We start from the raw sequence: 13,308 nt of genomic DNA, 5'->3' as shown, positions 1-13,308 counted from the left end.
CTTATTTCGCTTAGCATGATATTCTCCAGCTCCATCCACTTACCTGAAAATGCCATAATTTTATTCTGAAAACATATTTTTAAAACTGACTTTTTTGGTTTTGCTTTTTATAAATTTAAATAGTAATCTTGTTTTAATCTATTATTGAGCCACGGGAATTAGATTTACCTTTTTACCTTAAGCAAAGAAACTGGACCCTGTACGTGCAACCACAGTTTTCAGTAGTTTCACAGCAGGTAGTATATAGGACAGGATTTTGTAGACAAAGGAAATTAGCAAGGTACCAGACAGCAAAGAGTTTCCTAGAGAGTTTTAGAAGTTGGCAGAAGGCTTGCCATACCTAATCTTCATTTTATTATTGATTAGTGCATAAGTGTAAGGTTTCGAAAAAATCCATTGGAAAGGAATATGTGGGTAAAATAAAAGTTTTCTTATGTTTTAAAATCTCTATAAGAAGTCATTATTATTCAAATTAATTATAATTACAATGCAGTATAGCTGGGCATAGTGGCATATGCCTGTTATGCTAGTCATGCAGGAGACTGACACAAGAGGACACAATTTAGACCCTTTCTCAAAGTAAAAATAAAAAGGGTTGGGAATGAAGCTCACTGGTAGAACACTCTTATATTCAGTTCTCAGTAAACCCCACACACACACATGCTAATGCATGATAGAGTTTATGACATACGTAGAATTAAAACATGGACAATAGTGTGAATGTCAAAAGACAATACTGTTGTAAGATTATTATACTGTATTTGACATGGTATAATATTATATAATGGTTGACCAAGGCAAGTTAAACATATCCATTTTTAATCCTAAAGGAAATAACAAAAGCAGCAATACTAGCAACTCAAAAGCTAAACCGAAGAGAAATTAAATTTTAAAAATATTCAAAGTAAGGCAAAAGAAGAGGGAAAAAATTAAAAAAAAAATAGATGGGAAGAGCAGTGAACAAATTGTAAGATGGTTGTTTAAAGCCCAGCTATATCAGTTTTCATATTAATGGTTTAAATACCCCAATTAAAAGATAGATATTGTCTAGATTGCATAAGAAAAAGCAAGACTACATACTAACTACATACTCTATAAAAAATCCATTTTTAAAGACACAGGTGTTAGAAAGGAAGAAAAATTAATGTTAGCACAAATTAAAAAAAAAAAAGAATGGAAGGGCTAATTATTAACAACAGACTAAGATAGGAACCTTCACTAAAATGGGCCATATTTAATGCCATAAAGTCAATTTTATTTCATTTGAAAAGTTTAAATTATAGCAAATATCATTTTCCTGATAGGATTAAATTAGAAATTAATTATGAAAAGATTATGGGAAAAATCTATAAGTACATGAAAGTGAAACAACATACTTCGAAATAACCTACAAGTCAAAGGAGAAAACTCAAGGGAAATTAGAAAGTATTTTAAACTGAAAAAAATAGTATTGAAGTCTGTGGGATGCCACTGTAGAATTCAATGCATATATATATTAGAAAACCAGAAGTTTTCTAATTAGTGACCTCAGTTTCTACCACAAGGGAAAAAAAAAAAAAAACCTAGAAGAAAAGAGAAAATTTAACTCAAAGTAAGCCCTCAAAATTGAAATAATAAAGAGAAAAAAAATCAATGAAATAAAAAACAATAGAGAAAATTGAGTAAAAAGCTAAATATTTGTGATAATCAATGAAATTGATAAATATGTAGTGAGAATAATGAGGCAAATAAAAAATACAGATTGCCCATACTAGTCATAGGACAGAAAATATCACTAATTTTTACAGAAATATAGAGGGACTCAAAAGAAATTCAGTCATGGGCTGGGGACATAGCTCAGTTGGTAGAGTGCTTGCCTCAAATGCACAAGGCTCTGAATTCAAAAAAAGTAATAAAATGAATATCATTCATAAAATTAATCTTATATAACATTGAACAGAACATAAATATTGGGGAAGAGTTTAGAAAGTATTTTGTTAAAGTTTAAAATTTTTGAAAGTCATTAATAATGAACAATTCTATATATAATAATTTCTAAACGGTCTAAACTCCCCCTGGAAACACCTGCACTGAAATTCAAATACAAAATATTTCAACATGAACCAAGAGCAATGATATAATAGCATGAACTTATGGACGTAAAGTCAGTTGCTCAGTTTACTGAAGAACAATTAAGAACTATTAAGAATGAAAAGGTATCCTCTTATGATGTAAAGTAATTTAAAGAGGATTTGGAGAAGTGATTTTTTAAAACAAAATTTACAAACTAATAATAATAATAAGAAGACAAAAATGGAGGGGTAGTCTACTCTAGTTATATAAAAATAGTTTCCAGATAGAGGCTCAGTAGTGTAAAAGTTTCTGGCCAGAAGATGAGTTTCTTCAGATTAAAACTTGTCTGGGAAATTACTGTGAGAATTAGAGAATATGTCTTGAAGCTCATTCTGAAATTTATTTATTACTTTTATTTTCAAATCTACATTTTGCTACTTTGTATTTTAGTTACTTTAAAAAAATTATAATCTCTCAATGTAACTACTTTTTGCAATGGGATATTCTTTGTAATAACTTATTTATATTTAGTAGTGATTTATTCTGAAAAACTATAGGAATACATTTTGTTTTCCTAAACTTGTCAATAGTATATATGTCATTGTCAAATATTCCTTAAGAAGTAAAATAATTGAGTAACAAAAAACAGCATGGTATTGGCACCAAAACAGACTGGTAGACCACTGGTACAGAATAAAGGACACAGAGACTAACCCACAAAACTACAATTATATTAGACAAAAGTGCCAAGAACATGCACTGGAGAAAAGATAGCCTCTTCAACAAATGGTGCTGGGAAAACTGGAAATCCATATGCAACAAAATGAAATTAAACCCCTATCTCTCACCATGCACAAAACTCAACTCAAAATGGATCAAGGACTTAGGAATACAACCAGACACCCTGCGTCCAACAAAAGAAAAAGTAGACCCTAATCTCCATTATGTGGAATTAGACCCCAGCTTCCTTAATAAGATTCCTGTGGTGCAAGAATTAAATTCAAGAATCAAAATGGAATGGACTCAAACTAAAAAGCTTCTTCTCAGTAAAAGAAACAATCTGTGAGGTGAATAGAGAGCCTATATCTTGGGAGCAAATCTTTACCCTTCACACATCAGATAGAGCACTAATCTCTAGGATATATAAAGAACCACAAAAACAAATAACCCAATCAATAAATGGGCCAAAGACCCAAAGAGACACTTCTCAGAAGATGATGTACAATCAGTCAACAAATATATGAAAAAATGTTCATCATCACTAGCAATTAGAGAAATGCAAAACAAAACCACTCTAAGATTTCATCTCACTCCAGTCAGAATGGCAGCTATTATGAATACAAATAACAATAAGTGTTGGCGAGGATATGGGGGAAAAGGTACGCTCATACACTGCTGGTGGGATGCACAGTGGTGCAGCCAATATGGAAAGCAGTATGGAGATTCCTTGGAAAATTAGGAATGAAACCACCATTTGACCCAGCTGACCCTCTCAGCCTATACCCAAAAGGCCTTAAAAACAGGGACACAGGCACATCAATGTTTATAGCAGCTCAACTCACAATAGCTAAACTGTGGAACCAACCTAGATGCCCTTCAATAGATGAATGGATAAAAAAAAAATATGTCATATATTCACAATGGAATATTACTCATCAATAAAAGAGAATGGCATTTTCAGGCAAATAGATGGAGTTAGAGAATATAATGCTAAGTGAAGTTAACCATTCCCAAAAAATCAAATGCCGAATGTTTTCTTTGATATAAGGAGGCTAATTCATAGTGGGATATGGAGCAGCAGGAGATGGGAAGAATAGAAGAACTCTAGATAGGCCAGAGGGGTTGGAGGGGAAGGGAGGAGATATGGGGTTATTAATGATGGTGGAATGTGATGATCATTATTATCCAAAGTACAGATATGAAAACACGAATGGTGTAAATATGCTATGTATACAACCAGAGATATGAAAAATTGTACTATATATGTGTAATGAGAATTGTAATGCATTCTGCTGTCATATATAAATAAAAAAAGAGGTAAAATAATTGAAAGGAATTAAAACATTGTCAGTATGAAATAAAATCTCTGTGTATTTCAAGAATGCTAAATTTTGGGAAAGTAAAGTTAACATTGATTTCAGCTTGGAAAATATACAAAGAATTTAAAATAAAAATTCTTTATAAAACTATTCATGATAGGTTTGATATTTAAATAAGTTTGAAAAATGAAATTCTTTTTCCTTCTTCTTTAGGCTATTCACTCTGTTGCTTGGCATCATGAAGGAAAACAATTTATTTGCAGTCATTCAGATGGTACCTTGACCATCTGGAATGTGAGGTCCCCTGCTAAGCCTGTACAGACAATCACACCACATGGTAAGAATACCTTGATTTTAAGTACTTCTTGGATTATAACATAAACTCTTTGTTTTTTGAGTTTGCTTTTGTGTTTGTCCAGTTTTTAATGAATGTTGTATTTACTTAATATGATATTTCATCTTTTGAATATCATTTCTTTAGTAATCCAAAAAGCAAATGGTCTTTTGAGTGAGGTAGGACTCTAAGCTTTTGTCATCTTAAAGCTATCACTTGCAAGTTGTCAGTGTTATATGAAACAATGTGCTTGAAACAGGCGTAGCTCTATAGGATGAATTTTATACATTAAATTTGGGATTTGAGTGTTCCCAGTTTATCCCAGATTTAACGATTGACTGGGAAGACTCTCAGGACTCAGCATATAGTCATATTGCAATTGTGATTTATTACTACAAAAGAACATAGAGCAAAATTGTCAAAGGGAAAAGGCACTTGTGTAAAGTATGGAGAAAAGTAAGTTCAGTCTTCCAAGAGCCCTCTCCTCATGGAGTTATGTTGAACATGCTTCATCATTCTAGCAGTGAGTTGTTGTTACCACATGTGAGAAATTTTATCCATCAAATAAGCTCACCTGAGCCTGTGCGTTTTTATTGTTCGTCATATAGGCTTTAGCATGTACCAAAATTCCAGATTTCCAGAAGGAAAGTAGAGGTTCAGCATAAACTACTTTCTCTGTTCAACAGTAGGGCACAGTGATCCAATCGTATCAGTCAGGTAATAATGGGAGCTGCCTCAAAAGGCAAAGTCCCAGACACCAACCAAAAGGTTAATTTGCAAGTAGATTTTTCTAGGGATAGCAGTCTCTGGCCTGCTGTATTAACTTTTTTTTCTGTATAAATAGGATTTTAAAAACTGCTATGAAAATTGTACTAGGTTATTTATTAAAGCTGAATTAAGAAGGCCTCTTTTCATTTTGAATCTATTTTTTTGGATCAGTCTGAATTCTCCATCCTTAATCCAAGAGAATTCTTCCTGAGAAATTTAGAGAAATCACATTTAAAGAAACTATTATAAACTGATAATAATAAAAGAGAATCTTTATAGCTATTGCTAATATTTCATTTCTTGCTTTAAATATAAATAATTACTTTCTAAATATTCTAAGTTATTGCTATATTGATATTAAAGAAACAGTAAAATTAAAAACAAATTTTATCTGTTTGTGGCAGTATGGGTTTTTAGGCTTCTGTTCATGTGAGAATAGCAATTCTTGACATCAAGATATACTCTACCATTGCTCTGTAATAAGAATTATCTGCTGGAAAACACTTACTTTAATAAATTTGCAGCAGGGCTATTTACAAGTGAATCTAGAATATATCCCTTATGATAGTAGGTTCTAGTTTTTTTTAGTGTATTTTTCTTCTTTCTTTCATTAATGCCTAGGTTCCTAATCTTGTTGATACTCTTAAAAATTCTCATAAGTCTTAGAATCCTCTAACCCCACTGGGAAATCTAGAAAATTTAGAAAACCCAAAAAGTAGAGATAAGGGCAGTTAGCTCAAACACCTTTCCTTTCAAATTCAGAAGAAAATATAACTAATATCAAGGATAGTAGAAATATATAATGATGCTATTGCATCTTGAAGTTTATCTGTTTTTTCTTTCAAAGAATAGTACTAGGACTGGAGGTATAGTTCAGCAGTAGAGCACTTAACCTAGCATTTGCAAACCCAAGGTTCAATCTCCAGCATTGCAATATTGCAATAAAAAGAAAGCGCTAAGTGCATTTTCTCTTTGAAACCATAGTTGCTATAGTGCCCAATCACCCCTAATTATTCTATGATGTGTGTGTGTGCACGCGCGCGTATGCCCCCCCATATATATATATATATATATATTTTTTTTTTTTCCTAATAAAATTTTCTCCTCTCAACAAGTTTTGTCTTTTATAAGAAAATACTGCATGTTAATTAGATTTGGTTGCAATGTTTCTTCAGTCTTTAAAATCTGGAACAGTTATTGAGCCCTTTTTTTGGTTTTTAACTTTCATATCAGGTAAATTATAAAAATTATTAAGCACTTATTTTGTACATAAATGTGCTTCAGTATTGCCTGATGTTTTCTCATGATTACATTCAGGTTGCACTTTTTTGGCAGCATATCCTAGAGAGATTATAATGTATTATTTTTTTTAATTTTTTTATTATTATTTTATTATTTCTTACATACATAACAATAGTGGAGTGCATTACATTCATAATTTTTTGCATTAAAATTTTAATACACCTTTATACAACAGTTTATCAAATCTCTGTTTGTACATATGTTATGTTGACACCAAATTTACATCTTCATACATGAATTTTGTATAATGATGACCGTCTCCTTCCACTGTCCTTATTATTTTTACATCTTCTCAAGTAAAACCTTTTGTGTGTGTGCTCTTGGGAATGGAACACAGGGCCTACCTCATGCTAGCTAAGCACTTTACCACCGAGTTCCACCTCTAACCCCAAACTTATTTTTTCTTTCTCTCATATTTGCTGTATCTTTTGATTCCTTGATTAGGAATTTATGTGCTGTGTCGCTACTATAAACTTATTCTTTTTCCCTTTGAAATTAAGAATTTTTAATTTATATTATCAATAAGTATGTTGATATGAATTAGTTTCTTTGAGATTATGTACACACTGCTACTCATCAGACTTTTTCCCTCTAATTTTGGTATCTATTGATGTTTCCTAGCTCAATTATTACTCTAATATTGCCAAGTAATAACTTTTTTTTAAAATCTAATCTTGTTTTTGTTTTTGTTTTTTATACTACGAACAGGTCTTTAAGAGCTGACTTTATAAGTCATATAAGTCAGTCTCTACAATGTTTGTAGTGTGTTAGAAAAGGATCATTAGCTAAAATTATTTTTAAACCAGTAAGATAAAGAATATTTGACTTACTATCTTTTCTCAGAATTAGAATCCAAACAAAATGTAAATATGGCTTTTGTTGTCCAATATAGTAGTCTAAATGTAGGTGATCAGAATTTTATTTTATTTATTTATTTACTTACATAAAATAGTGTTTGATTTGTATGCATATTTCTGTTATGCTTTGTTTTTTTACAGTGTTTCTGAAGTGACTATGCTCTATTCTGTTGGAAGAATGGCCTTTTAGTTGCATAGCCAAAGAAATTTAGTATTTTCTGATTCCTTAAGGTGTTATATTATTTTGTCAAGGAATGTTATTATTTTTTAAAGTATTCGGTAAATATTTTGACAATGACCTTTTGAAATAGCCATAAATTAGAAAGATAATGTCACAACTAAGGTGATTTTTTAAAAAAAAATTATAAAAACCGAACTACAATAAGGTATGAATTTGTCATACTGTTAAAATTGTTAACAAAATGTATTCACTCCCAGTTTATAGAATTTTTTGAGTTTAAAAGTTAAGGAAATTTTTATTTTATTATATTTTAAAATAATTTCTAAGTGTTAACAGCAAGACTGCGTATAATTCTAGTTTTTATTTTCTATGGAACAGACTTGATAAACTGGAGATCCTGAAGCAGGAATACCCAAATAGTAGTATCTGGATTTTAGGTGTAACAGAGGCCTTTATGTGCTACACATAATTTGTACAAACTTTTATATATACAAATTGGATACAAAAATAGTTCTCCCTTTTCGTAGGGGAATGCAGTAAATGTACCATGGTGAATAAATATAACTTTTATAATCCCCAAAAGATAAAATAGTATTATTTTATTTTATACAAATAATTCATACTTTTAAAATATGAATTCTAAGAGTTCTATTCTTGTTTATTACTTACTTATTAACTTATTGTTGGTGGTATATAACCTACTAAAGCAATTTTGTGTTCACAACTGAGTTCCATGGCAAAGTCATGTCCGTTTTGATATAGTAAAGTACAGAGATATGATTTATATATCTTGTTGTGGTATGTGTATCTGTTCTTTACATATGATATTTGTGATACATAATTTTCAGAATAACAACTATCTGTTGATGAATTGAAATTTAGTTCTTTTGGGGCTGGTGTTGTGGCTCAGTGGTAGAGCACTCACCTAACACGTGAGAGACACTGGGTTCAATCCTCAGTTCCACATAAAAATGAATAAATAAAATAAAGGTAAAAAATATATATATATAAATTTAGTTCTTTATTTTCTCATTGTTGTCTTCTATTATGGTCTCTTGATCTTAATTTTAGCCAAACATCTATGGCAAATTAATTTAAATCTACTAGACATTTAAAATTTTGTACATTTTTGGTTTTTTAAATTTAAACCTACCTAATAGTTATTCAAGTATCTTAGTCTTGGAAAGCATTTATAGTATTACCTTGATAGTCAGGAACTAATTGAACTCCTACTAGTATTTTACTTTAAAGTTTATTGTTATAGGGTTTCATACTTAAAATAGGTCAAGATAGCCTTGAAGAATGTGTTCACAAGATTTATTATTACATTAGCCTAAAGAGATTTTAACTCCAAAAGACACACATGTGGTTATAGCCTTTTAGTTCCATAGTTTTTGGTTCTGTGAAGTTGGTTAATGTTTCTGAACCTCATTATTCTTATGTATAAATAGAGATAATAATGAAAGTTAATATGGCCTCTTCACGTGGTTGTGAGGATTATATATGTTCATTCAATAAATGTTTATTGGTTCCACTGTATGATAAGTACTATTCTAGGTATGAATCATATAAGCAATATGTAAGTAAAAGTACCTGGAAATTATTAGGTGCTATAAGTGTGATTCTAGTAAATACAAATCTGGAAGGATAGATTAGTTTTCAAAAATATAGTTCACAAATAGTATTTATTTTTTTCTTATTGATGAGTTATTTGGTCTAAGAAGTATGTAAATGTCAGAGAAGTTTTAGAAATGCTAAATTAAATTTTTATTCACTATAAAACACAATAGGTGATTTTTGACTCCTTAAACAAAATGTGATAGCTCTCTTTAATCCAGTTTCTATGATATCAAAAAACATTTCCTTGGCAACTAAAAAACCTGAAACCTATTCTAACCTTGTTACATATGAAATACATTGTGGAGATAATTTCTATTCTCTGGGATTTAGTTTCATTATATGTTAAATGGCAGGATTGAACAAGATGAATTTTCTTTAACTTTTTTTTCTTAGTTGCTGATGGACCTTTGTTTTATTTATTTATTTATGTGTATGTGGTGCTGAATGGAGCCTCGCACATGCTAGGCAAGTGCTCTGTCACTGAGCCACAACCCCAACCCCTGAATAAGATGAATTTTAAGGTTTAAAATTTTATGAATATGTAAAAAGTAAGCAGAAGTTAATTTATGTAGGTTCTGCAAAGTCATTTCATCTTGATGAACTGTGGATTCTGTATTTTTGTAGGGGTAGACTCTGCTGCTTTCTTTTGGTCTGTTTTTCTACTGTGACAGATAGGCTTTCGTTATTCATTATTTATGAGGAATAACTTGATGGCTCATTCTTAACCTTGAAGTTGTGACCTTGTTATGTGTTTTGTTGGGCCAGTGCCCCACATGAAGCCCTGGGGATGTAGCAGAATGAGATTTTCTGATTGTCAACTTTGCCAGAATCAGATGATTCCCTAAGGAAATGGAGATCCTAAGCAGTCAAAATCAATAGATGTCTAAAATAGAAAATGACATTTTAAATTTAGTTTCTAGAGCTTATTCATCAGTACAATCAATCTACTTATCAACAAGTAAACCAAGATTGGGGAACTTTTATACTATTAAGAGTCACTAAAGAAAAAATAGAATCAAATTTTAAGAAAAATTCAAGTTAGGATGAAATATGCACAGAATTCTGTTCATCTACTTTTAAGATTCATCTGAAGCATAAAATAAATCCATACTTTAGTTCTTTATAGAATTTAAAATTTTCTCCAGAAAGGACTTACCACACTTCTTAGCATCCTTAAATTAGCCTTTTATTTAAAGGCAAAGAATATAATATAGCAAGAGAAAAGAATGCGGATAAGCATTCTGAAACATCCCCTATAAGCAGGCTCCCCATGGCACTTACTGACACACAATGGTTATGCTGAGTATCTAAGTACATCCACCAAAATCTGGCTTCTGGATAGTTCCAGGAGAAACTCAGTAAGGCCTTTTAATTGATACATCCAATTTGCCTGTCAGTGCCCTGAGGGTTAACAAGGAAGTTTTAGGACTTGAACACTTCATCAAAAATCCCACCATCCTTAAATCTTAGCTAAGAATCAAAAACCAGATATTCAGATATATCCAGTCCCTAGCTTTAAATCAACTCTGTCTCCATATATATTAAGAGAAGTTCACCCTTCTGTCCCTGTTTCAGACTAATATTAACATCAACAGTGTGATTTTCTAGTTTGTCATTGTATTTTTTGAAAATCATTGTTCAATAGAAATGTAATGTGAACTGCATAGATTAATTTTAATTTATTAGTAATCATTAAAAACAGTAAAATGAAAGTTAAAATTGATATTATTTATTTTAACTTTTATTTAACCCTTATATGCAAAAGTAGTATTTTGTCATGAAATCCAGCATACAAAATTGAGATATTTCACAGTGTTTTTGTATTAGGCCTTTGAAATATGGAATACATTCTACAGTCTCAGCACATTTTGACTTGGACTAGCCATATTTCAAGTACCCAACAACAAAATGTGACTGGTGGCTACCATTTTGGACAGCTGCTCTACACTGAAAAAGCAAAACTACAATGTAACAACTGTGTCAGTTAGAAAATGTCCTGTGTTCTAATTGGCAATATGAAAAACTTAGTAATTGTTTTTGTCATTGATCTTCATTCTTTTTATTTTAAATCGATCTTTATTCATTTAAGAAACATTGTACTGAGTATCTCCTATGCACTAGAGATTAAATGCTGGGAGTAGATTGCCCTTAGAGAGTTCATAGTCAAGTGAATGAAAATGATCTATAAACTTATAACTATAACAATAAGATGTGAAAACGAAGAAATAGTGGTGTTGTTTTGGGTGAAGGGTATAGAAATAGTTCACAAATTCAGGACATAGGAGTGGGGTCTTAAGGAAAGGGGTTCGATAGAAAACAATAGGACAAGGTTGTTTTAGTGAAAAAATACAAAGTCACAAAGATGTAATCATAAGCAGTGTTTTTGGAAAAGTGTTAGGGTTTAAAATTTGTTTGAGGTAAAAGCAGGAAATGAAAAAAACTGTATAGAGGCAAGATTATACATCAAAGTATGCTACAATGTTTGAACTTCATGAAGGAAGCCTAGTAAATGAGTTTACAGTGAGGAATACACAATTAGCATCTTGGAAAATATCACTTTAAATAGTAGTGCATCAGGTGACCTGAAGGCAGAAGAGGTTGCACAATAACTAAATGCTTACATTAATAAACAGTTAATACTGAAGATTTCAGTTGTGACAGAGGAAATGGGAAGAAATGGAAATTCATGACTGAAATTCTGGAATTAGTAGAGCTCAGACCAGTTCATGTGGCAGAATATCTATTGTGGTTGGTAAGTGGGCATAGGAAAAGGACATTTATAAAACGAAAAGAAATTGTATGTGGATGGCATAAAGGTTTATGTGATTTATTAAGTTAGATTTTATAATTAGTCAGATCTTTTCAGGGACTTGTTAAGGCAGTTCTCAGGTAGAAGAAACACCTTGTTGCTCTGCTGGTCTACAGCACTTAAGTAAAATGACACCTGGTGAATGAAATCTGGTAATTTTCTAAATATTCTTCTATTTATCTATGACTTATTACTTGGTTTACAAAATAGTTAGTGTGAGAATACAGATGAATAATTTAATCTTTCTGGACCAGGAGCAGTAATCAGTAACATGTTTTTTAAAACATCTTAGTTGGAGAAGTATCAGAATATGCCAATCTAAAATATTCACTGGTTTCCAAGCAATATTAGCAAAGAATGATAACTAGAAAAACAGCCATTTTTTTTAAAAAATTTATTTAGATAATGAAATTACTAGAATTTTTAACTGGAGAAAAAAGGGTTAACTTTAAAGGAACAACAATAAAACTAGCTTTCAACTTTACAAGTCTAAATGCTAGAAAAAGGATCAACATGAAGACTGAGCAAGAAAAAATAATTTTATACCTAGCCAGGTTGTATGCAAGATATGCAAATACCGTCTTGCAAGAGTTCAATAAAAATACCCTTTAATGACCTTCTTAAAAATTGTTCTAGCTACTAAATCACTGAATATTGAAATAAGTTAATGACTTATTTCTGAATAAAAACAAAATATTCTATAACATAATAATTTTGAAAACAAATGTAAAATTGGGTCTGTGATACCAAATAATAAGAAGTGGTAATAAATAATGACAATTATTATTAATTTATTATTATTATTATTTAGGTACTAGGAATTTAACCTAGGGATACTTTAACACTGAGCTACATCCTTAGCTCTTTTTAATTTTTATTTAGAGATGGCATCTTTGCTTAGGGCCTTACTATAAGTTGTTGGGGTGACCTTGAACATTTGATCCTTCTGTCTCCACTTACTGAGTCTTTGGAATTATAGACATGTGCCACTCATAGTGCCTGGCTTATGAGTCCAAATTATACCAGTCTGACACTTCCATTAGAGCTTTGTAATTTTTTTTAGAATTTTATTTATACCTTTCTTTTTTCTTATTTTTTTCTCCTACCTCAATAGTCAAATTTTCCTTCTACATTCCTTTCCAGTCCTTACATCTTATCTACCACTAATCTCTTCTTGGTTCTGAAAATTGAGCTTCCTCTTGGACATTCAGGGTCCACTGAACCATCATTTCTTCAGAAGGAAGGAAAGTGATGATCCTAGGATCTTAAATTAAGACAAGATTACATGTTTTACCAACAGATTATAGACATATTTATAAAAGCCATATAGTACAGCTAACATTTCC

At 31.0% G+C, this 13,308-nt stretch overlaps 1 protein-coding gene across 14 annotated transcripts in view; it reads left to right on the top strand.

Moving 5' to 3' along the window:
- Stxbp5 (syntaxin binding protein 5) overlaps positions 1-13,308 on the top strand; it is a 164,221-nt gene that overhangs the window by 55,133 nt on the left and 95,780 nt on the right. For all 14 annotated transcript variants that reach the window (XM_078018936.1, XM_078018934.1, XM_078018933.1 and 11 more), the window contains exon 9: positions 4,305-4,428. In XM_078018936.1, coding sequence (XP_077875062.1) covers positions 4,305-4,428 — 124 coding nt within the window. The remainder of the gene's footprint in view (positions 1-4,304; positions 4,429-13,308) is intronic.

This window comes from Ictidomys tridecemlineatus, chromosome 8, assembly GCF_052094955.1.
Source record: "Ictidomys tridecemlineatus isolate mIctTri1 chromosome 8, mIctTri1.hap1, whole genome shotgun sequence".
NCBI lineage: Eukaryota > Metazoa > Chordata > Mammalia > Rodentia > Sciuridae > Ictidomys > Ictidomys tridecemlineatus.
Note: the sequence above shows the minus strand (reverse complement) of the source record. Positions and strands in the feature narration are given on the sequence as shown.